This window comes from Podarcis muralis, chromosome 1, assembly GCF_964188315.1.
Source record: "Podarcis muralis chromosome 1, rPodMur119.hap1.1, whole genome shotgun sequence".
NCBI classification, from domain to species: domain Eukaryota; kingdom Metazoa; phylum Chordata; class Lepidosauria; order Squamata; family Lacertidae; genus Podarcis; species Podarcis muralis.
Genome location: NC_135655.1, coordinates 1,825,114 through 1,846,523, shown reverse-complemented (window position 1 = coordinate 1,846,523; position 21,410 = coordinate 1,825,114). Strand labels below are relative to the sequence as shown.

At 47.7% G+C, this 21,410-nt stretch overlaps 2 protein-coding genes across 3 annotated transcripts; one reads left to right on the top strand and one right to left on the bottom strand.

Annotated features, from left to right (window-relative positions):
* Window positions 1-73: 73 nt before the first annotated feature.
* Window positions 74-14,022, bottom strand: C1H9orf43 (chromosome 1 C9orf43 homolog). Its single transcript, XM_028715897.2, has 12 exons — window positions 13,481-14,022; window positions 10,464-10,645; window positions 9,625-9,802; window positions 9,167-9,266; window positions 7,813-7,949; window positions 7,204-7,264; window positions 6,643-6,734; window positions 6,072-6,351; window positions 4,274-4,334; window positions 4,005-4,162; window positions 3,171-3,303; window positions 74-205 (listed from the first exon to the last, which is right to left on the bottom strand). Exons 2-12 carry the CDS (start codon window positions 10,624-10,626, stop codon window positions 84-86), a joined length of 1,485 nt encoding a protein of 494 aa, XP_028571730.2. The 5' UTR covers window positions 10,627-10,645; window positions 13,481-14,022; the 3' UTR covers window positions 74-83.
* A 940-nt stretch (window positions 14,023-14,962) lies between these two features.
* POLE3 (DNA polymerase epsilon 3, accessory subunit) lies at window positions 14,963-19,672 on the top strand. Of its 2 annotated transcripts, none has more exons than XM_028716695.2 (5): window positions 14,963-15,089; window positions 16,466-16,545; window positions 17,503-17,588; window positions 18,377-18,495; window positions 18,609-19,672. In XM_028716695.2, the coding sequence occupies exons 2-5, from the start codon at window positions 16,480-16,482 to the stop codon at window positions 18,785-18,787; spliced, it is 450 nt and encodes a 149-aa protein (XP_028572528.1). In that variant the 5' UTR covers window positions 14,963-15,089; window positions 16,466-16,479; the 3' UTR covers window positions 18,788-19,672. The 2 variants fall into 2 exon arrangements, with proteins under 2 accessions (XP_028572528.1, XP_077790288.1); XM_077934162.1 differs by having other exon boundaries at window positions 15,088-15,109.
* Window positions 19,673-21,410: the final 1,738 nt, after the last annotated feature.

Sequence of the window (21,410 nt, the reverse complement as noted above, 5' to 3'; positions counted from 1 at the left end):
ATAAAAACCCATTTCTACGGTAGGCTGCTGCCTACACATGCCCCCCCCCCCACTGCCTTTTCACTTCAAGCCAGGCCTAGAGCTTAATCGCTGGTCTCAGACATGAGTGGGGAGGGAGGGGGAGGAGGAGGATTTATGGACTGGAACTGAAAGAGGGTCTTCTCTTGTTTCTGAGCCACTCTCTTGAGCCAGAACTCTCCATCAGCTGTGGAAGAAGAGGAAAAGAGAAACAAAGTAAGGCACAAGGACAAGGATGCACACAATGCTGGCTTCCTGGTCATGTGATCAAAACTTGGCCCCCTGAGGATTTCCAACATGAGGAGGGCAGGAAAGGTGTATGGGAGGAGGAGAGTCTCCCTTTGACCATGGGGCTGGTCAGTCCACTTGAGGAACAAACTAAGGATCTACTGGGCTTCACTGCAACTTCCTTATTTTAGAACATCTCAGACTCCCTGGCCATCCAATGGTCCAACTGTTTGCTGAGATGGGTGTCCTGCTACTTATGCATTCGAAGAAACTTGTTGTTGTTGTTGGACATATCTAGCTAAATCCTACTTGAAGCAGACCCATTTAAATTAACAGACCTCAGTTGGTCAGGCCCATTAATTTTAATAGGTCTACTCTTAGCGGCAATAGCACTAGACACAAACCTATGTCTTTGGCATCCTCTACCACAGCACTTCCTCTTTGCTCCCCTCCCCCTTCCATTTCTACTTCTGTACTCAAGGCCCTTAAGGAAAACAGCACAACCAAAGGGCAGCACCACAAGGCAGAGACTGAGGAGGCCTCACAGGACCTGACCTTCCTCTACATGGCCACTTGCGTTTCCTTCTGCAAAGTCCCCTGGGAAAGAGCTTGTTGTGTGCAACATGCTGGAAAAGAGGCTTATGCTATGTCGATCAACAGACAGCTCTCCTGCACCTGAATGGCTCTCCTCTTTTCTCTTCCCCTCCACCCCACCCTCAGGCGAATTATTGGTCCATCTGTCATTGCTGTTGTTAAGTTGTGGGCAAACATATCAGACGACACAGCGATTCTTCCAAAGCAGCTCTTTATTTATAAGCTGGGACAGAACTGAACTGAGGAGCTCAGTCAGCCTGCTTATATAGAGCTCCACTAGAATGCAACAGTCACCATTTTCTGTAACTAGCCAATCACTGAACATCACTTTTGAGCCCTCATTTGCATACAAACTATCCAATCACTGAACGTCACTTTCGATCCTTTATTTGCATAACTATCTACAGTATCCTCCTGCTGGCCCAGGGTGAGAACTTCAGTACATAACAGTTGTTGTTATTTGACTTCTGGCTTTATCAATTTAAAACAACAACAACCCCAACTCACTAAGCAAAGCAGCCTGCAGAGGTCCATGGCCTCAGCCCAAGGGGCTGCTGGCCTTCTGCCCATCTTTTTTCTCCAGCCCAACCCCAACAACAGCCCTTTGGACCTGTTCTTCATTTACCGTAAATTTCGCTCTATAACACGCAGATTTTTTCTCCTAAAAAGTAAGGTGAAATGTCTGTGCGTGTTATAGAGCGAATGTGTGGTCCCTGGATCTGACTCTCCGGAGCTAAGGGGCAAAATAGGCAAAAATAAGATGGGGGGGGGGCGGGCGGGCGGAGGGAAGGCGGAAGCTGTTGCTTTCCTGCATTCTGCCTCAGGGTCTTACTGCCCACCTGCCTCTGTTTTGTTGCTGTGTTTGCTCAAACTCAACAAAGAGCAGGGAATCCCCTGCCCTCCTGGCAAGCAGAGGGTTAAGGAAATGATCGAGTCCTTCCGTGCAGGCTCCAGCCCACCACCTCCTCCTCTCCGTGCTCTAGGGACTCGCAGGCAGCCGAAAAACACGCAAGTGGGAGAGAGAGAGAGAGAGAGAGAGAGAGAGAGAGGGCTGGCTTGGGTGGGGTGGAGGGGACTTTTGCTTTACAATGGTAGGTTTCTCATTTCTTTTCCAAAAGCAGAGAGCCCTGCCCCCAGGCCCCCTCCAAATTACAGCTTCTCCAAGCAATGTACTGCTGGAGGGAGACAGTATGCTTGTTTGGAAGAGAAACCCTGCTTCCCTGCTCGTAAGTAACAGCAGGCTGGATTGCAGAGTGAGACATGGAAATCTCTGGATTTATATGCTGTATATCAAATATCTTAATCTATACTTTCTAACGCGGCAGGTAAATCAGAATCTCCTGAGCCAGGAGGATTACAGCATCTCTCCTCTCCCCTTCATTAAAAGCCTAATACTCTTCTTTGAAGAAGTATAACGTGAGAATGTTTTTTATATATATATTTTAAAGTTCATTTCCTCATTGTGCGCTATACACTGATAATTGCTGCCACAATAACAATTGATTGAAAATGGAATTTAGTCCCCCCCGCCCCATAGAGAGCTGTTCTTCAAACGTTTAGCCTTAATACAGTGGCTGATGTAATACCCTTCTGCTTCACTAGGCATTTTATATAGGGACATTAAAATTGATTTTCTACATCTTGGCAGATGAAAAAAAGTGTGTTACATGCCCTATTGCCCAAAAGTGTGCAAGCACAGAGCAAAGGTTGCAGTGACAGAGGTGGCCAAAAAAGAAATACCGTAAATAAAAAAGAAATCATACTTCGTATATCCTGTCTGTTTTATCCTTAATAGGGACTTTTATAAGCATGGATCCACAGGATCTTTGCATTGGGTCACCCCAAATTCACCATCAGATAACATAGCATGTCCATGGCTACAGCCTGCACCAAAAAAATCACGCACCCACTGTTGCCTAGGGTCGCAGTGGTGCAAAAACGTGGTTACAAAGCATGGATCCACATGGATCCTCAGGATTTTTGCATTGGGCTACTCCAAACTCACTGTCAGATCACATGTCTGTGGCCACAGCATGAACCACAAAAATCATACATCCACTGTTTCATTTAGAATATTTTTTTTCTTGTTTTCCTCCTCTAAAAACTATGTGCGTGTTATGGTCTGGTGCGTGTTATAGAGCGAAAAATACGGTAGCCTGCTGTTAAGACACTGCGGAACTTTGAGGGGGCCCGGCCTGCACATTTACATTTTGGGGTGGGGGCTGCCCCTCCCTAGATGGTGTGCCTGCACCCACCTGCCCACCTTTCCATTCCACAGCACAGTGCATGGCAAGAGATGCCACAAGGCAGAAGGTGCTGGCAGCACTCACCCTCCATGTGCAAAGCGCCCGTGCTGCTCTTGTGCGACTCAAACTTGACCGAGGGCTTTTGCCCATCAGCAGCAGAGGCAGCCGTTGCTGGTGACGACGACGGCGGCACCTGTGCTCTGCTGTTTTCTGCAGGCTGAGAAGGAGAATAAGTGGCAGTGATGGATCGCTCTACCCCACCCTTTAGGACTGCTTGCCCAAGATAGATAAGAGATTTGACTGGGGAACCAAAACACACACCAAACCTAAAGTGTCTGAAATGTCTGCATTTATAGCCCTCATGGCTAAGGACAACAACATCTTTAAAATACCACCATGGTGTCCTCTGAGAACTTTCCCAAAGGGAGAATCTATGGTCTATGGAAGTTCAAAGATGGGGTGGCAGTTATCAGCTGGGGTGAATAAATGAGGTACCCTTTTAAAAATAGTCTGTTATGGCCCGATGGGGGACAGAGTGATGGAAACCTTAATTATGCAGAAGAGAACAGTCCCCCCCCCCAAAAAAATCTAATATCCAGTTAGGGGATACATGTTTCACACCTTTTGCCCAATTTGGGCCATGGAAGACTCAAATCCACCCTGAAAAGGCATGCAATGGATTGAGGAGGGGAATTCACTCTTTTATTCATTATTACACATTACAAAATATTTTCTTTGCTTGTCCTGCGCTTCTATATCTTACATTTTAATAATTAACAAAACAAGCCCACCTCTCTAGTCTCTAGCAAGTTGTTCTACCATGTTGCTTTCTCAAAAAACCTATCTTCTTGATTACCACTGTTCAAATTCCACATACCCAGCTGGTGCCTGCATAGGAAATGGAGTTTCTTAACCCACCTGAGAGATCTGCCCTGCTCTGACAGCACTTATGCCTTCCTGGTGGAGCTGGGCCTTGTCTGGGAGGCCGCCTCCTCCTCCTCCTCCACTGCAAGGGGGATCCACAACTTCCTGCTGCTCTACCAGCATTGGCATCGGACGCCTGAAAGCCACAGAGTCTAGAGCAAAACCGGAAGACACAGCTCAGTCTTTCCTAGAAAATCTCTTGGATGCCTGCCCCCACAGCTAGATTTAGGCAGTAGCTACAGCTAGAAGTATGCTATCCAAACCTCTTAAGGCAAACTTTAGTTGGCTTGGGGTCCGTCTCAGGAGATTTTCTTTCATGGGAATCTAAAGAATGGAGGGGAAGGAAGAAGAGAAGAGAATGCAGTTTAGAGCCGATTATTCCTCTGAATGAGTTTCTTGCAAGCCAAATGCAACAAAAACCACCCCTGAGTCAAAAGCAAACATGTGAGATGGAACCTGGTTCTGAGCCGCCAACACATCATGTTTCAAAACCACATGTCAGTAACAGGATGGAGGAAAAACTGGAATAGCATCCTTACCTGGTACGACTTCAAAACGAAACTTCCATTTGGAATAGATAGCTAGATAGATATTTGTGCCTTCTCCACCTTACAAGGGTCTGGTACAAAGGAAATCAACTGGAGATGTAGAAGTATCATCCAGTTTCCTCTTCTGCAACCCTCCTGCCCCCAGTCCACAATTGCGAAATAGGTGTGTTTTTATTGGGTCAGCCCAAGGGTGGATTCTATGAACCTTTTCATTCCACACAAGGATTTCTTCCCTGGTGGATTTGGTTTTGTCTGATGCAGCTTTTAGGAGACTACAGCTGCATTCACTCCTGGCCCCAGCGGACTCTGTTCCCTCCCACTTCTGACTAAACACGTGTAGGATTGCTTGATGGGCCAATAAATGCATACAATTTCTTAATGACACGTCACAGACACACCAAGGTGTGCTGTTGTTGTTTCTATTATGATTATCACATTTTCTCGTCACATTCTACTAAGGTGTCTCAAAGGGGCTTACAACCACAAAAGCACATATAATAAAAAAAATTTAACACACACATAAAAAAAGCACATTGCTTGACTAAAAGCGTTCCTCACGCAAAGAACCCACAAAAGTCAGGCTGGGTACTAGAGGCAGGGTGAACTGAGGAGCCATCATAGGCTTATAATCTTATCTCCCAAAGACTTGCGGATTGTGCTTGTGGATTCTCCTATTCTATATGACTCTGTTACAGCAACAAAATGTTTAATAAATTGCTGCATGTGGAAACTGAAGGCATTTTCTCCCTTTCCACAAAAAGACTGTGGAGTCACTGATGCACATGGTAAAACCTGCATCCCTGCTGAGCACCACACTGTCCCAGAAGCACTGCCTGGATTATGGCATCAGCTGAAGGAGCAATAGGCAGTTGCTCTAGTAAACACAGGGAAGGAAGCCTGCACACCTTTGTCACAGCTTCTTATGAAAGGCCACGTCCCCAGGACTCCAGCCAAAGAATCGCACAAGGGATCTTGGCAGGTCCGGCAGGCAGATGGTCCCAAGGCCACTGAGGCACTGCAGTGGGGAGGCAGGGGCTCCTCCCCCTGGCAGAAGATTTGGAGCCCCACAGGTCTTCAGGGAAAGGCAGGCAGGTAAAAGCTGAAGGGCAAGTCAGAAGCGCTTGCCTCCCCTACCCCACCTTATCCTTGTGTCAAGGATGCCGTAATGTGAAAAGCAACAGTGCTTGAACACAATACAGTAGTACCTCAGGTTAAGAACTTAATTCGTTCTGGAGGTCCATTCTTAACCTGAAATTGTTCTTAACCTGAGGTACCACTTTAGCTAATGGGGCCTCCCGCTGCGTGATTTCTATTCTCATCCTGAAGTAAAGTTCTTAACCCGAGGTACTATTTCTGGGTTAGCAAAGTCTGTAACCTGAAGCGTCTGTAACCCGAGGTACCACAGTAGGAGTTTTGAACATGAGACCATCAGGCCAAAGGCACACCTTAGCTGACTCCCTATAATGATAACATATGGACCCACGCAACCAACTCCCTCCCAGTTACTGCTTACCATTGCACTGGGTGCCTTCTGCACAGTGAAGAGGGACTCCAGCTCCTCCTTCCTGGCTGCCACTTCCCCCCTCCTGTTCTCTAGATGCAGGAGGCTCTTGCAGCGAGGCAGGGGGGGCGCAACAGGAGCCAGCTGCGAGTGACAGGATGAGAAGCTCTTCTCCCCCAGGAGGCTTCCCTTGGGGTCCCTTTCTTTACTCACAAGGAGGCTTCCCTTGGGATCCCTTTCTTTACTCACAAGGAGGCTTCCCTTGGGATCCTTTTCTTTACCTGCAAGGATACTTTAGGGCAAAAACAGCAGCACACGATGAGTATAGAATGGGGACCATACTCTGCCCACCCAGCTGTTGCAGTTTCTGCTTCTCAAGCAGAATTTGGAGTAACTTGGCCAAGCCCCGGAGGACGATGCTGGTGGTGCTTCCAGGCTCATGGGCTTCTTGAGGGTTCTCTTTGCTCTTAGGGGTCAGGATATCAAAGCCAGCGGACCAAGATACAGGCCTGGCTCTTTCAGAGGCATGAGCCCTTGTTAGGGAAATGGTGGTTTAGGTTTAGGCAAATATTCCTACACTGACCTCGGCATATTGGCAGGTTCCTTTGGCTTCTTCCTTAGATGAAGGAGGTAGGGCTGACCACCTGTAGGAACTTTATTCGATTTTTTTCTTTTCTGTGAAATGAGGTAATTCCAGTGGGCAGGGGGGGAGGAAAGCCACACTCTCCCACTGCTCCTACCACCCCTGCCCTTCCCACTCCCTCCCAAAAGCCAGGTCCATCCACTGGCACTCACACAAACACCCTGGAACAGGCAGGCTCTTTGCTCCAAACCCAACGTCACTGAGTATCTGCTGCCACAGAATGCAGCCTGATGGAATCTCCCCCTGGCTGTAGACTTGGAACAGCTTGGAAGTGGGACACCCAGACCTTCCCCTGCCTTTATCAGCAGCCAACAAAAACGTAGCAGGCAGAATGCTCCCTCAGCACTTTCTCCCAATGCCAGCAAAAGCTTCACAGTTACATTTCAGGCTACCATTAAAGGCACAGGAGCCAGACCAGCACACCAAGAAAAGGAAAGAGGCAGCGGCTTCTGATCTAGAAAGCAGGAGCAAGATCTAGGCAGTGCAAAAAGCTCAACTTACCATCTCCTTCTTCTCCACAACCATGAGGGTGCTTTCTGAAGCAAGGTCTTTCACCCGCACTCTAATAAAAGAGAAGCCCCACAGTTAACTTCTTGCAAACTCTCGTCTCTAGTAAGGCAACTTCCTACACCCAGCCCTTCAGCTACCATTGCTGAGGCTATCAGAAGGAGAGAGGAAGGCAGGCAGGCAGGGAAGGGAAGGAGGACTCTCCAGCAGAGAACTCCCCTCTCAGCCAGCCACTGAAACCCTCAGTCAAGCACCCCCTGCCATAATGTCGTTATTATTATTATACCCAGCTGAGACTCCCCACTCCCCACAGAGTACGTGGCATTCAGTTTTAATTTTGGATTTTAGTTAGTGTGAGCTGCTTTTAGGGGGCATGACTAGACTGGCTGAAAAGGAGAATAAAGATGTAAGAAATAAATAAGTGAGCAGGATCATTTCCTACAGGTGTCACAGGGTAAGGTCCTCAGGCTCTGTATTTAGGAACTGCCCAGGGGAGTCAGCTTCGCTGCGCCTGGTCTACAGGCCATCGGGGAAGTTCATGCCACTGAAGCCTCCAGCACAAGGTGCACATGGGGCAATGTGGACCCGCATCCTGCTACCTACCCTCTTGTGGCCGGCTTCTCAGGTCGCAGAAGCCTGTGGCGCCTGTCTGGAACCCATGTGACCACCAAGCTTCCACAGGGGGGCAGGTGTGTGCACAGCCCATGCACAGCTGACTCACTGAAGTCCATCACCTGCACCTATCATATACATGTGGGAAAATGAGATGCTCTATTTAGCCAAATGCCCCCAAAGAGCTTATAAAAGGTCACTAGAGAAACACAACTAAGATTTCCCAAGAAGTGGTTTCTGCAGCTGCTTCTGTCAATGTTTGCGATATTTCATGGGTGGGGTGCCACGGCTGGCCATTAAATAATCTTTGTGATGTAGCTGGCAAGAAGGAACACACAGCTCTTGCCTGCTTAGGAACACAGGAAGCTGATTTACCCCAAGTCATGCCTTTGGGGCCCAGCCAGCTCAGCGTCAGGAGCTCTCCAAGGTTTCAGGCAATGCTGTAAGTAAACAGCATGTGTGAGATAAAAAGAAAGATGTATAACATAAAGACTGTTTTAGGAGTTTAGGGAAGGCTATGAGCTCTCCCATTATGCATATCCAAGCATTATTTGGGCAGGAGGTATACAGTGGTACCTCGGGTTAAGTACTTAATTCCTTCTGGAGGTCTGTTCTTAACCTGAAACTGTTCTTAACCTGAAGCACCACTTTAGCTAATGGGGCCTCCTGCTGCCGCCGCGCCGCCGGAGCACGATTTCTGTTCTCATCCTGAAGCAAAGTTCTTAACCTAAGGCACTATTTCTGGGTTAGCGGATGTAACCCGAGGTACCACTGTATAACAAAAGTTGGGCAACTGCAAGTTAAAGGAAATTTATGAATTTAACTAGCAATTGTGGTGAGTTTCCAGCATCATCAGGGGGTTGGGCTAGATGGAATTCAAGGTCCCTTTCTAATCCTAAGGCTCTAATTGTTTACAAAGAAATCCCATCGAGCAACTGCAGTAATCAATGTCGTTAAGTGGGCAATCAGAGTAATAAAAATATATAGGAAGTTGAAAAGCAGGAGGTAGGAGCACTCAGACTACAAGGGGAAAGGAATCGATTGAAGTGCCAACTGTATCCAAAGCTAGGAGGAAATTACCAATTAAAGGGCTGGTAGGCAATGCTTCGGCTATTATGCTGTGTGAAGTGTGTTGTGGAGCCACTGTTTAGATTTCGCTTCTGGAAGCAGCCAGAGAGAGGGAGGGAGGGAGGGAGAGAGTGCAGCGTGAAGCAGCCTCTTCCTGGAAGTGCTTATTGCTGCTGAGCCAGCAGGACCCTGGCCATGTGTAAGTTACCCCTCCTGACCTACTGTCTCTCCAACCTCCCAACCCACAGCCGGCTGCCCAGCAATCCAGAGAACTCACATTCTCAGCTTGCCTCAAGCAGGTGAAACTTATCGGTGTGAAGTGGGAAGCGCGAGTTTCCATCCTGGAGTTCAGTCCTGGGAAGGGATACCTTTCGGAACTGGAAAAACCACATGGGCAAAAACATGAATTGACACAGGGCACAACCCACCAGTAAGCTCAACTGTGCAAGCCTCGTTTAAACGTATGGGGTTTCCACGATGATACTGCAACGTATCTGCTCAGCTCCAGTTTGTTTCAATGGGGGTTGTGCCAGCGAGTGTCATGGTAGGTTATATTTCCTGCTATAGATACCTCCTCTATCTGTTGGAGGGGGGTTGGCTGTCATGAGGATTTTTTGCTAAGGGCACCAAAATGGACCTAATTCATGGGAGCAGCAAAAGAATGCATTAAACATCAGACACCCAAAGCCTGTGATTCCAGAAGCACATATTTATGGGAAATCTCGGTGTGCTAACCTGATTCGTGAAATTGGGGGCATCAAAGCATTGTTCAGGGTGGTATTCGAGTAACTTCTAGAACCTTTGATGCTTGAGATAGTTTTCGAGATGGAAAGCAAACTTTCAGCACATCTTATCTGATTTCTTTGAGAATAGTTGAGGGGAAGGTCCACAATCTTTAGTGTCGGCAGTTCATCTGAAACATGGAAAAACCAAAGAGAAGAGCCCTCCAGCTACAGAAGGAAAGGCAGAAAGGAATGAATGGCGACACTTCCAGCTTACTGCTGGCAACAGCTATAGGGTCAAACTTGGCTAGTATGGTTTGGCATCCAATCGCTACCAGAAGCATATACATTTAATAACTAATCATCATCACCTTGGGCCTTTTAAACGGTGAGGAGGTTGCTGTTTAAATTGTTATTATTTGTTATTACGTTACATCTTTTATGTTTTTATACTGTAAACCTGTGATCTCCTGTGAACCTGTAAACCTGTGATCTCCGGATGAAGGGTGATATAGAAGAAGAAGAAGAAGAGGAGGAGGAGTAGTAGTTTGGATTTGATATCCCGCTATCACTACCCGATATCACTACCCGAAGGAGTCTCAAAGTGGCTAACATTCTCCTCTCCCTTCCTCCCCCACAACAAACACTCTGTGAGGTGAGTAGGGCTGAGAGACTTCAGAGAAGTGTGACTGGCCCAAGGTCACCCAGCAGCTGCAGGTGGAGGAGCGGGGAAGCGAACCCGGTTCCCCAGATTGCGAATCTACCGCTCTTAACCACTACACCACACCACAATAGATAAATTTAATCAATAAATTTAGTGTATTGTGCAGGGTGAGAGTTTCTCTGGCTTACCTTCAGGTTCGGGGGAATCTCCCTCCGGAGAGTCAAGGCTTCTCAACATGATCCGGGGCTGCCCTTTCACGATCCTCTGGACTGCCTCCCAGCAAGGAGGGTGTTGGCAGGCAATCATATCACAAATGGTTTCATCCCACTGACTGGCATCGATGGTCGCCATCCTGGCTTTCTAGAGCAGCCTGAAAACAAGGGGAAACAGTGAGCAATTTTTTCAGAAGGGACAGATTGCTGGCCAGTAACTGTCCTGCTGCTGGTTAGAACCCCACTGGGGTGGAATTTGCGCACATATAAAAAACGCTGTGGAAATGCTTTTTCAAAAAAAAAAACGTTTTGCAAAAGTACAATGAATTTTGCATAGCTCACTGTTACCATCTAGTGCCACATTTGCATATTGCACTTTACAACACTTTTAAAACATTATAGTTACAGCTGTATAGCTAAGTCTTGGGTCTTTAGTATTCCAGATGCAATTCAAATTGCTAGTTAGGCGCCTGAGTGCTGCCTAAGTCTGAGAGAGAACCTCCCCTTCATTAAGATGGGGAGAACCTTCCTGGCCCAGATCCGGTGAGCAGAGATCAAGGCAACCAGGGCCTGTCAAGAGGTGTTCAAGCCATTTGTTTCCCATCCAATAGCCTGCTTACTTCCTGAAGAAAAAATGGCAAAACCTTCCTCTGGTTACTTGCCCTTAGCCTTTGCAAAGGGGAAAGATGGCAAAGTACCGTATTTTTCGTCCTATAGGGCGCACCGGCCCACAGGACGCACCTCGTTTTTTGGGGGGGGAAATGAAAAAAGATTATCCCCCCCCGCCGTGGCTGCCGCCCCAAGCCTTGCAGACACCCGCCCGAAGCACGGGGAGCCCTCCGGAGGGCGCCCCGTGCTTCAGGCTGCTGCCCGCCAGTCTTGTGAGCCCACGGGAACTCCTGCAGGGTTCGCAAGGCTTGTGAATAGCTTCCTGAAGCCTGGAGAGCGAGAGGGGTCGGTGCGCACCGATGCCTCTCGCTCTCCAGGCTTCAGCGAAAGCCTGCATTCGCCCCATAGGATGCACACACATTTCCCCTTCATTTTTGGAGGGGGGAAAGTGCGTCCTACGGGGCGAAAAATACGGTAATTTTATTATTAATCAAATTTATATACCGCCCTTCATCCGAGGATCACATAGCACTTTACAGAATAAATAAATACACACCAGCATGCATAAAAACTCCCTCCCCCTCTGTTCAGACGCCTTAAACTGGGCTCTTACTTTGGAGCAGCCATTTTGACTGCATACAGTATAGGCAAAAAATATATTGTATTTAGAAGTATGGAAGAACTTTCATCTATAAAAGTTCTCTTTAGTCCAATGGGATACAATCCAGAGATGCTGGTTGACTCCCTCATCTGCTGCTGGTGAAATCCTGACCTGGCAGACACAACTTTTTAAGAGAGGCAAAGTGGGTGCAAGAGAGTCCTTGTTGTGCTTTTTAAACCAAGAGATGCCCAGGGCCGGAAGACCTTGCTCACTGATCACAACAGCCCCGGATGGGATGGGAAGCTGCCTGGTTCCCAATGGCTTGGGGCTGGTGGCTCTCCCTCCATCTTTCTCTGCTGGCCTAACTTAGCTTGCAGAGTTGTTGTCCGGATAAAACAGGTGGCGTGTGTAGGGGAAGAGGCAATCCCATATGCGTCTACTCAGAAGTAAGTCCGCTATCAGGACAATTGTTGTTTCAAGGCTGGCTCTATTCTTTTACCGGTCATCTTAAGTGGTTTGTTTTTGTTACTCTGTATTTTGTTGGTGGTGTTTTGAAATACGCTGTCAGCCGTCTTGAGTCCCAATCTGGGAGAACGGCAGGATGTCTGTAGACATTAAATAAATAAATCCAATGGAATTCAGCGGGGCTTACTCGCAGGCAAGTTAGTGTAGAAATGTGAAAGGTTTATTTAAATATATTGACGTTTGGAAGGAGTTTATACAGAATATAAGGTAAAGGGACCCCTGACCATTAGGTCCAGTCATGACCGACTCTGGGGTTGCAGCGCTCATCTCGCTTTATTGGCGAACCAGAGCAGCGCACGGAAACACCATTTACCTTCCCAGCAGAGTGGTACCTATTTATCTACTTGCACTTTGACATGCTTTCGAACTGCTAGGTTGACAGGAGCAGGGACAGAGCAACGGGAGCTCACCCCGTCGTGGGGATTTGAACCGCCAACCTTCTGATTGGCAAGTCCTAGGCTCTGTGGTTTAACCCACAGCACCACCTGCGTCCCTTATACAGAATATGGTAGGTTTCTAATAATCACATAGAACAATAATACTGTGCCATACGTTATTATATATACAAATATAATAACGTATGGCACAGTAACTGATTATACTCATTGCATATCTTTCTTGTGTTTTTTTGCACTGTTTTCTTTCATCCCTTTTAAAAAAAGTTAGTTTAGAACTGCAATGTTTATATTGGAAGACACAATATTGAAATATTGGAAGACACAAGATTTACCCACTCTGGAAGAATGGCAGATGAAGGTGATGGATTATATGGAATTGGCGGAAATGACTGGCAGGATCCGAGACCAGGGAGAAGAGTCAGTGGAAGAAGACTGGAAGAAATTTAAAGACTATCTACAGAGATATTGTAAAATTAATGAATGCTAGAATGATATTGGATTGAAATTAAGTGGTTTCTAGCTGTAATGGTATAAAAGAATATGAAATAATGATTTTTTATAAGTAAAAATTCAAAGGTATAATAATTTAAGATTAAAGATTTGGGTAGAATAAAGAGGGAAAGAAACTGCTGAGCTAATAAATTGAATTGGAATACAAAATAGGGAGGTACGAAGAGGTCCGAGAAATAAGTAAATGAAAAATAATGTGATGAAAAGATTGTTTTTAACTATTTTTATTTTGTACTTTTTCTTTTTTCTATTTTGTAATGTTAAAATCTTAATAAAAATTTTATTAAAAAAAATAAAATAAAATACACACACAAATTTAGTTACAGGTATTAGGAGCTGGCAGTTCAAACCTTTGGCTACGCTGATATTTGCTGCTCCTCAACATCTATTTGATTTTTTATTGTGTGCATGTGATGGGAATGGTGCCAGAATCGTTTTCAGACCAGGGGGCTCTGGGTTCAAATCCCCCGCTCAGAAACAAAGCTTTTGGCTGCTCACCCACCATGTCTCTGCCTAAGGCAACCTTGCAGGGCCGTTGTGGGAGGCAAGGGAGACCCTATGGGGAAAGGAAAAAAGAAGAGTCAACATGTCTGTGATGCCCCTCAGACATGCTTTGTGTCCAGAGACGGAACAGAAATGAATCCAGTTCCCATTTATTTCACTGGCAGCGTTTGTAGGCTTTTCCTCAGGGAAGAGGAAATAAGTAGTTTGGAACTACAGAACAACAAAAACAATAAAAAATGGAGTAGTGTCCAAACTTTTTTCAAAGAGGGCCAGATTTGATGAAGTGAAGGGCCGTGAGGGCCAAGCAAAGTTGTTGACCTTTTTTAAATGATTTAATGAAGTTGTTGAACTTTTTTTAGGATTGAAGTTGTTGAGGTTTTCTTAGGATTTTGCCCCAGGAAATAAACTGCCACAAGGGCCGGTGGGCTGGTTTAGGCCCACGAAACGGACTTTGGACATGCCTGGAGTAGATAAAACCGAAATCTCACTGCCTCAAACCCTGAATCAGGCTTGAAAATGGCCTTGGCAAAAGCCAGAGGGATGATGATTATAATAATAAATAATAATAATATTTGTTTATTATTAAATAATAATTTATTTAATCTGGGCGGCTTCCAACAGAACCTCAAAAACAGAATAAAACTCCAAACATTAAAAACTCCCCTCGCTCGGGGGTCGCATAATCTTGATTTCACCTCCCCCCCCCCCCCGCCCCTTATGCTGCCAAGCGGCTCCAGATGGCAGGAGGCAAAGAGGACCCGAATTGAATGGAAGGAGATTTATAGAAACAAGAGTTTGAGAAGGAGAGGAACAAAGTCTCAGTGTGGGGGGAGCGCTCTGTGCATGCTCAGGGGCTCCTTCGCCCCCTCTCCGTCCTTTTCTGTGAGGAAAAGCTTCCGTGTCTCCCCTCCCCCCGCCCTCGCCCCCTTTTCCCGCCCTTTTCTCCCGCCTTTTTCTCCCCCACCTGCGCTAAGCCGGGCCGCTCTCTGGTTGCTAAGCAACGACAAGCGCCCTCCCTCTCCCTCGCTCTCTTCCCAGAGTGCACCGCGCGGGACAGAGAGGCTCGGACGCGGAGGCCTCTTAGCAAAGCCGACCAGCGGCGCACGCTTGTCGGCCCCGAACTTCCGGCTCCCCTTCGTCCCGCCGCCATATGCGGGACAAGGGCCGCGGAGGCCGTACTTCTCGGCTTTCTACGCGGGAGCTTCCGACGCAAAGCGTGTCGAGGGTCGCGCCCCCCCCCCCGCGCCCCATTCCCGCGGCTCCTTCGCGGGCGCCGCTTGCGGGGCGGCGTGAGGGGAAACCACCGCAGAGGAGCCGGAAGCGTCGTTGCGGCGACGAGGCGGCCTCCTTCCCTCCGCGCGTGCGCAGGCGCGCTGCATGCCGGGAGTGGTGAGGCGGCCCCTCTCGGCGCGCCTTCCGAGCGGCCGTTGCTGGCGGCGGCGGCTGAGGCGAGCGGTGAGGGGGCGCCGCGCTCTGTGCGTGCTCAGGGGCACCCTCGCGCGGGGGGCTGCGGAGGCCGAAAGGGCCGCCCTCGAGCCCGGGGCGGGGAGCGGGGAGGCCGGGGGCGGGCATTCCGCGACGGCGGTCCGTTGAGGCGATTATTCCCCTCAGGGCCGCCAGCGCGGCCTCCCTGCGCGGGGAGTTCCAAAGGCGCCAGCGGGAACCGAAGGCCTTCTGTCCGTGAGGGAGGCGGGGGTCGCCTGTCTCGGCCACTTGGGCCCCGTGAGGGAGGCGGAGCGAGGGAAAGAGCCGCCCAGAGGCCGAGGGCGGGTGTCGCCGGGGTTGTCCTGGGGGCAGAGCTGTCAACATTTCCCTTTTTTAAAAACTTTTTTTTATTCAAAATTAAAACAAAACATATTGTCCAGAAACATATTCTTCTCTCCCCCCCCCCATTTTCCCTCCCTACTCCCACCCCCACAAAACCCAGCCCCCCACCCCACCCCCCAGCTTCCCTCAGTTCCAGTCTTTGGTTTCTCCGAGAATGCTGTTTTCTGCATGTTAACAGTTATACAGTGGTACTCGGGTTACATATGCTTCAGGTTACAGACTCCGCTAACACAGAAATAGTACCTCGGGTTAAGAACTTTGCTTCAGGATGAGAACAGAAATTGTGCTCTGGCGGCAGCAGGAGAGCCACTGTGGTGTAGTGGTTCAGAGTCTTGTAATCTGGTGAACCGGGTTCGATTCCCCTCTCCTCCACCTGCAGCTGCTGGGTGACCTTGGGCCAGTCCCACTTCTCTGAAGTCTCTCAGCCCCACTCACCTCACAGAGTGTTTGTTGTGGGGGAGGAAGGGCAAGGAGAAGGTTAGCCACTTTGAGACTCCCGAAGGGGAGTGATAAAGCGGGATATCAAATCCAAACTCTTCTTCTTCCATTAGCTAAAGTGGTGCTTCAGGTTAAGAACAGTTTCAGGTTAAGAATGGACCTCCAGAACGAATTAAGTACGTAACTCGAGGTACCACTGTATACATCCTCAAACTATTTAGCTGATTATCATCAATAAAAAAGTTTGTGAATGTTTATTCAAAGCCAGCCAAGGAGTCCAGTTCGCTTGGTTGCATCTTCAGATACTTTTTTAAAGGGAAATTCCCTTATTCCGAATAGGATTCCTCGCAAGAAAAGGAAAAAGTTGACAGCTATGCGTGGGGGGAGAGTGGGGCGCATAATAATAGTAGTAATAATAATTTAATTATACCCCGCCCATCTGGCTGGACTTCCCCAGCCACTCTGGGCAGCTTCCAGCCAAATATTAAAGTACAGTAATGCACCAAACATAAGCTTTCTGAAACTTTAATAACCCCCTTGGCTTCCGTGTTCCCCCCTTTCCCCAGGCTCCGGGGGCGCCATGGCAGAACGTCCCGAAGACCTGAACCTGCCCAACGCTGTCATCACTCGTATCATGAAGGAAGCCGTGAGTAATAGACAGCCTCTTGGGGCTCAGGCACACTTCCATGTTTGCCCCTGGGTTTCAGGCAAGAACAACAATTGCATCGTTATTTTCGTTGTTATAAAATTATAATAATAATTTTATTATATTCTACCTACTGGTATAGGGCGGTATATAAAATCAATTAATAATAATAACAACAACAAAAACAACAATATACCCCACCTATCGGGCTGGGTTTCCCCAGCCCTCCAAAAATACACAAACATTCAAGTAGTTTCTTTTCTTGTTTTTCCAGCCACATTTCCCAGGAAAACCCACCGTTTGCTGTTGAATCGGAACAAACATTGATTGGGTTTTCTGTGGTCTTCGTTCAGCAGTACAAACGACAGGTTTTCCGGGGAAAGTGGCAGAAGAAAAGAAAAACCTCTTGGACCCGTGATTAGAAATTTCAGAGCAAATGGAAGTGTGGCTGAGCCCTGTTCTTGGTACTCCTTGTGGCTCTGATGGCTTCTGTTAAAGGTTTGTGTTTCCGTCCATCTTACAAGTCCTGTCTGCCTCACCTCTTGTTTTTGCATTCCCTCTCTACTTATCTGCCTTTATCTTATTGCAGCTACCCGAATAACCTGCTGTAACATTTCCTCTGCTGAATGTAACATCCTGTGCCAGCCTTTGTTTGGGTTTTACGTATTTGTCGTGTTTCATTATATGGTTAAAATTTTGTAAAAATACTTTTGGTGCCGTGGGAGCCATGAGTAAGTGGACAAGATGCTGGGAATCTGGAGCATTGGAGAAGACAGAGGCGCTAGTGGCTGGTGTGCAAGAGGGAGAGGGAGAGGGAAAAGACCCTCATCAGTGGCAGAAGTGCAATGTCAGACATGTCTTGATGGGAGTGGGACAGAACGCTGCGGGCAACTGGTGCCTGCTGAATGCAGACGCGAAATGGATCTCCCAGGCTTACACACTCCTCTTTCCCCTCAGCTTCCTGATGGAGTAAATATTTCCAAAGAAGCCCGAAGTGCGATTTCCCGAGCTGCCAGTGTGTTTGTGTTGTACGCCACATCATGGTGAGTGAGTGCTGCTGCTGGTGAGACCCATGAGCCTGACTGGATAAGCTCAAGCCTCTCACCATTTTTTCTTACTGACTGTGGTCTGTGGCTAGTGGAACTGGTTGCGGTCATGTCGGTAGGGTTGTTTTTTTTGGTTCACTTGGTCTACAAAAAGTAAAGAGAGCATGGGCTGTCCCTTCACAGTTGTTCAACACACACCTTTCCTGTGTGACATTTCACAACGCTGACTTGCAATTTATATGTTGTTTATCAGAATAATGACCATACCAGTTTTAATAACACAAACAAACACAAACATAATGCAATAAGTTTGGTGGCTCTCCAGCCTTCCAGTAGCCTCAGCTTCCATAAGATGGACAGTATAGAACAACACAAACATTGTTGTATATCAACAAAGGCTTCAGTACAAGTCCTATTGGTCCAGTTGACAGGAGAAATTAGGTCATGCTGCTGTCTTGCGCCATGGCAAGCCATGCCTCCTCATAAAAAGTTATTTAAACAATGGTGGTCTTGAAAATTAAGATGTTCGTTTTAGTACCCTCAAAAGAGCTGTGCATTGATATAGGTGCATGTATGTTTTTCATACTTGGGGCAAAACTAATTAAAGCTTTGAAACCACATAGTTGCACTGTGTAGCCATTCATTTTGCTGCTATTTGATTTTATGAGGGGCAGGAGGAAGAGAATTAATTATTAGAAGTTTAATTTTTCCCAGGGAAAAAGACTGGTGGAAGATTTTCACTAGTGACGGGTGAGTAATTTTGCTTTTGCTTTCTCCTTAATTAGTGCCAACAATTTTGCAATGAAGGGGAAAAGAAAGACGCTGAATGCTGCAGACGTCCTCTCAGCCATGGAGGAAATGGAGTTCCAGAGATTTGTTGTCCCCTTAAAGGAATCCTTAGAAGGTAAATGCTCAAGTGTCCTCTGTTCAGCTTCTGGTTCACATTCACCTGTGCCCGGGTGTGTGATGATAATAGCCACTGCCTGGGCTTGCTTTGATGGTTGCTTGTCCTTCTAGCTTACAGGCGTGAGCAGAAAGGCAAAAAGGGAGCCTCCGAGCTAAAGAAAAAAGACAAAGACCAGAAGGGAGATGCAGAAGACCCTGAGAAGAACCGCGGCGATGAGAACGAAGAGGAGGATGAAAGGATGGAGGAGGAGGAGCAAAACGAGGAGGAGGGAGAGGAAGGGGACAGCTAAGTCGCTTAGGATATCAGCTCTGGGCAGCCCTCGTCCACCATCAGAACCAGCTGTGAAGCAGAAGAGGCAATATGGTTCCTGGTCTGAGACTGAGTGGGGATTTGAGCTTGGATTGAACCCCCAACACCACCTGAATCTCTGTGCTTTTCCTTCATTCTGGTGCTGGGGATGAGCTTGCACGTGGAAACACGGGCTTACTGGATCAAGTGGTCCCAAGAGACTTTGGAGGAGATCCTGGATCATTTACTCTCCTTGGAGTGTCTGCAGGTGGATTCAGCGTTTCTGCCCACATAGGTTCATCAGGATCATTACATGCGTCATTTAATTTGTAACAATTCATTTGTTGGGTTTTTTGTTCATAGTTGGGATTTCCAGGCTTTGTCAGGTGACAGCTGTTCAGGGTAACAGGCTCTCTGTTCTGGTGGGTAGCAGGGGAGACTAGGCAGGTTTGAAGGGGGGCAGAACTGCTAACCACCCACTTTCAAAGGGTGTGGACATTGGGGAAGCCAGCAAGTCATTTTGAAAAGAGCATTGGATGGGATGTGAGCGGATGGAGGGTTAGTCAAAGAGGAACAATTCCTGACCACATAGCACTGTGAAAACCACATTTTAAAAAAATTATATGCAATTATTCTCAAAATTGGATAACTTATTAGGACGTTATTTTATATATAAAACAAGTAGATGCAGCAAAACAAGTTGATAGCCCAGTTCCAATGGACACTTTAATTGCCAAAAAATGAGATAAAATGGAATTTGCCTTATGATTAAGGAAAATACAATAAAAACCTCCTTGAGTAAACAGGCTGTATAAAAAAATATTCTGGTTAAGAAGTTCAAGAAACAATTGCACATCTATTAAAATACAAGTTGAAACAGTTTAAATTTGTGGGTTTTACCCATATAGTGATTTATCTTCTTTGAATACCTGCAGGCATCAAACTGCTCATCCAAGAATCCAGTTAGAACCCCCCCCCCAAAAAAACCCCACCCTCACAGCGACATTACCTATTGTTTTCCCCAAGCTCAAGTGTGCTTTTGTGTTTACACATCAGAACTCCAAGCTCCTCTCATGGTTGTGGTCTTGCAGGAGCCTCTTAAGCAAGAGAGCAGTCCACGTCCCGTGTGGTGGGGATGACATTTTTATTGGGACCTGGGAAGCCATCCCCTGCCTGCCCGATGCGTTAGACCTCCTCTACGCATCATGCTACTCTCCAGTTGTTTTCCAAATCTCGTTTAGCTGAGCTGCTGTTTCCCAGCTGTTACTGAAGAGTCCCTGAGGCTGAGCCATCCTAATAGTCATACCTCGGGTTACAGACGTTTCAGTTTGTGCGTTTTCGGGTTACGGATGCGCCGGAACCTGGAAGTACCGGAACAGGTTACTTCCGGGTTTCGGCGCCCACGCATGTGCAGAAGCGCTGAATCACAACCCATGCGTGCGCAGACGGCGCTGTGGGTTTGCTGATGTGCCTCCTGCACGGATCACCTTCGCAACCTTCGCGTCCACTGTAGATCCCCCACCTTCGTGGAGGGGGAAAGGTGCCGAAAGCCTGATTCTCAACAGGAAGTGATCTGACATGGGGCTGATGTCCATGTCCCCCACTTCCAGACCACCCTCTTCCCTCCCAGTCAAGAGAACAAGGTCCAGAGTGTGTCCTCCCACATGCGTTGGGCCAGTGACATGTCGGGACAGCCCCCTGAGCCAGTCGCCTCAACATGCATGTTGAAGTTCCCCAGAACCAGCAGTCCGGGAGTCTTCAACACCACCTCCAAAACCAGCTCAGGCAGGGAGACTGCTGGGCAGAACCAGCACAATCCCTAATCTGTCCTGCTTGCCTAATAATAAAATTATTTATACCCCGCCCATCTGGCTGGGTTTCCCCAGCCACTCTGGGCGGCTTCCAACAAAACACTAAAATACAGTAACCTATTAAACATTAAAAGCTTCCCTAAACAGGGCTGCCTTCAGATGTCTTCTAAATGTTAGGTAGTTGTTTATCTCTTTGACATCTGGTGGGAGGGCGTTCCACAGGGTGGGTGCCACTACCAAGAAGGCCCTCTGCCTGGTTCCCTGTAACCTCGCTTCTCGCAGGGAGGGAACCGCCAGAAGGCCCTCGGCGCTGGACCTCAGCGTCCGGGGAGAACGATGGGGGTGGAGACGCTCCTTCAGATATACTAGACCAAGGCCGTCTAGGGCTTTCAAGGTCAACACCAACACTTTGAATTGTACTCGGAAACGGATTGGGAGCCAATGTAGGTCTTTCCAGACCGGTGTTATGTGGTCTCGGCGGCTGCTCCCAGTCACCAGTCTAGCTGCCGTATTCTGGATTAATTGCAGTTTCCTTCAAAGGTAGCCCCACGTAGAGTGCATTGTAGTAGTCCAAGCAAGAGATAACCATGCTAGGAACACACTCAACTGGACAAAGCCCACTGCTCCTCCTTAATTGAGGCTGTGCCATGATCTGAGTACCCTTGGTTACACTTTGCAAGGATCGGGCCACTCCTTTGGAAAAGAGGATTAGTATGGCAGGTCTGGTATGTCTGCTTTCCTCCCTCCCGTCTTCCCTCCATCAATAGGTTTGTTCCATAAAACCATCTCTGAAAGTGGCATTGCTGACATGTA

What these genes read in the sequence shown, in the direction of transcription:
- C1H9orf43 (XM_028715897.2), bottom strand. Translation starts at nt 10,626, where the DNA reads ATGGCGACCATCGATGCCAGTCAGTGGGATGAAACCATTTGTGATATG. An exon ending in CCCCCAATTTCACGAATCAG is followed by an intron (nt 9,267 to 9,624) that starts GTTAGCACACCG and finishes TGGTTTTTCCAG; the next exon opens with TTCCGAAAGGTATCCCTTCC. An exon ending in ACTAAAGTTTGCCTTAAGAG is followed by an intron (nt 4,163 to 4,273) that starts GTTTGGATAGCA and finishes GTTTTGCTCTAG; the next exon opens with ACTCTGTGGCTTTCAGGCGT.
- POLE3 (XM_028716695.2), top strand. Translation starts at nt 16,480, where the DNA reads ATGGCAGAACGTCCCGAAGACCTGAACCTGCCCAACGCTGTCATCACT. An exon ending in CTCGTATCATGAAGGAAGCC is followed by an intron (nt 16,546 to 17,502) that starts GTGAGTAATAGA and finishes CTTTCCCCTCAG; the next exon opens with CTTCCTGATGGAGTAAATAT. An exon ending in CTTAAAGGAATCCTTAGAAG is followed by an intron (nt 18,496 to 18,608) that starts GTAAATGCTCAA and finishes TTGTCCTTCTAG; the next exon opens with CTTACAGGCGTGAGCAGAAA.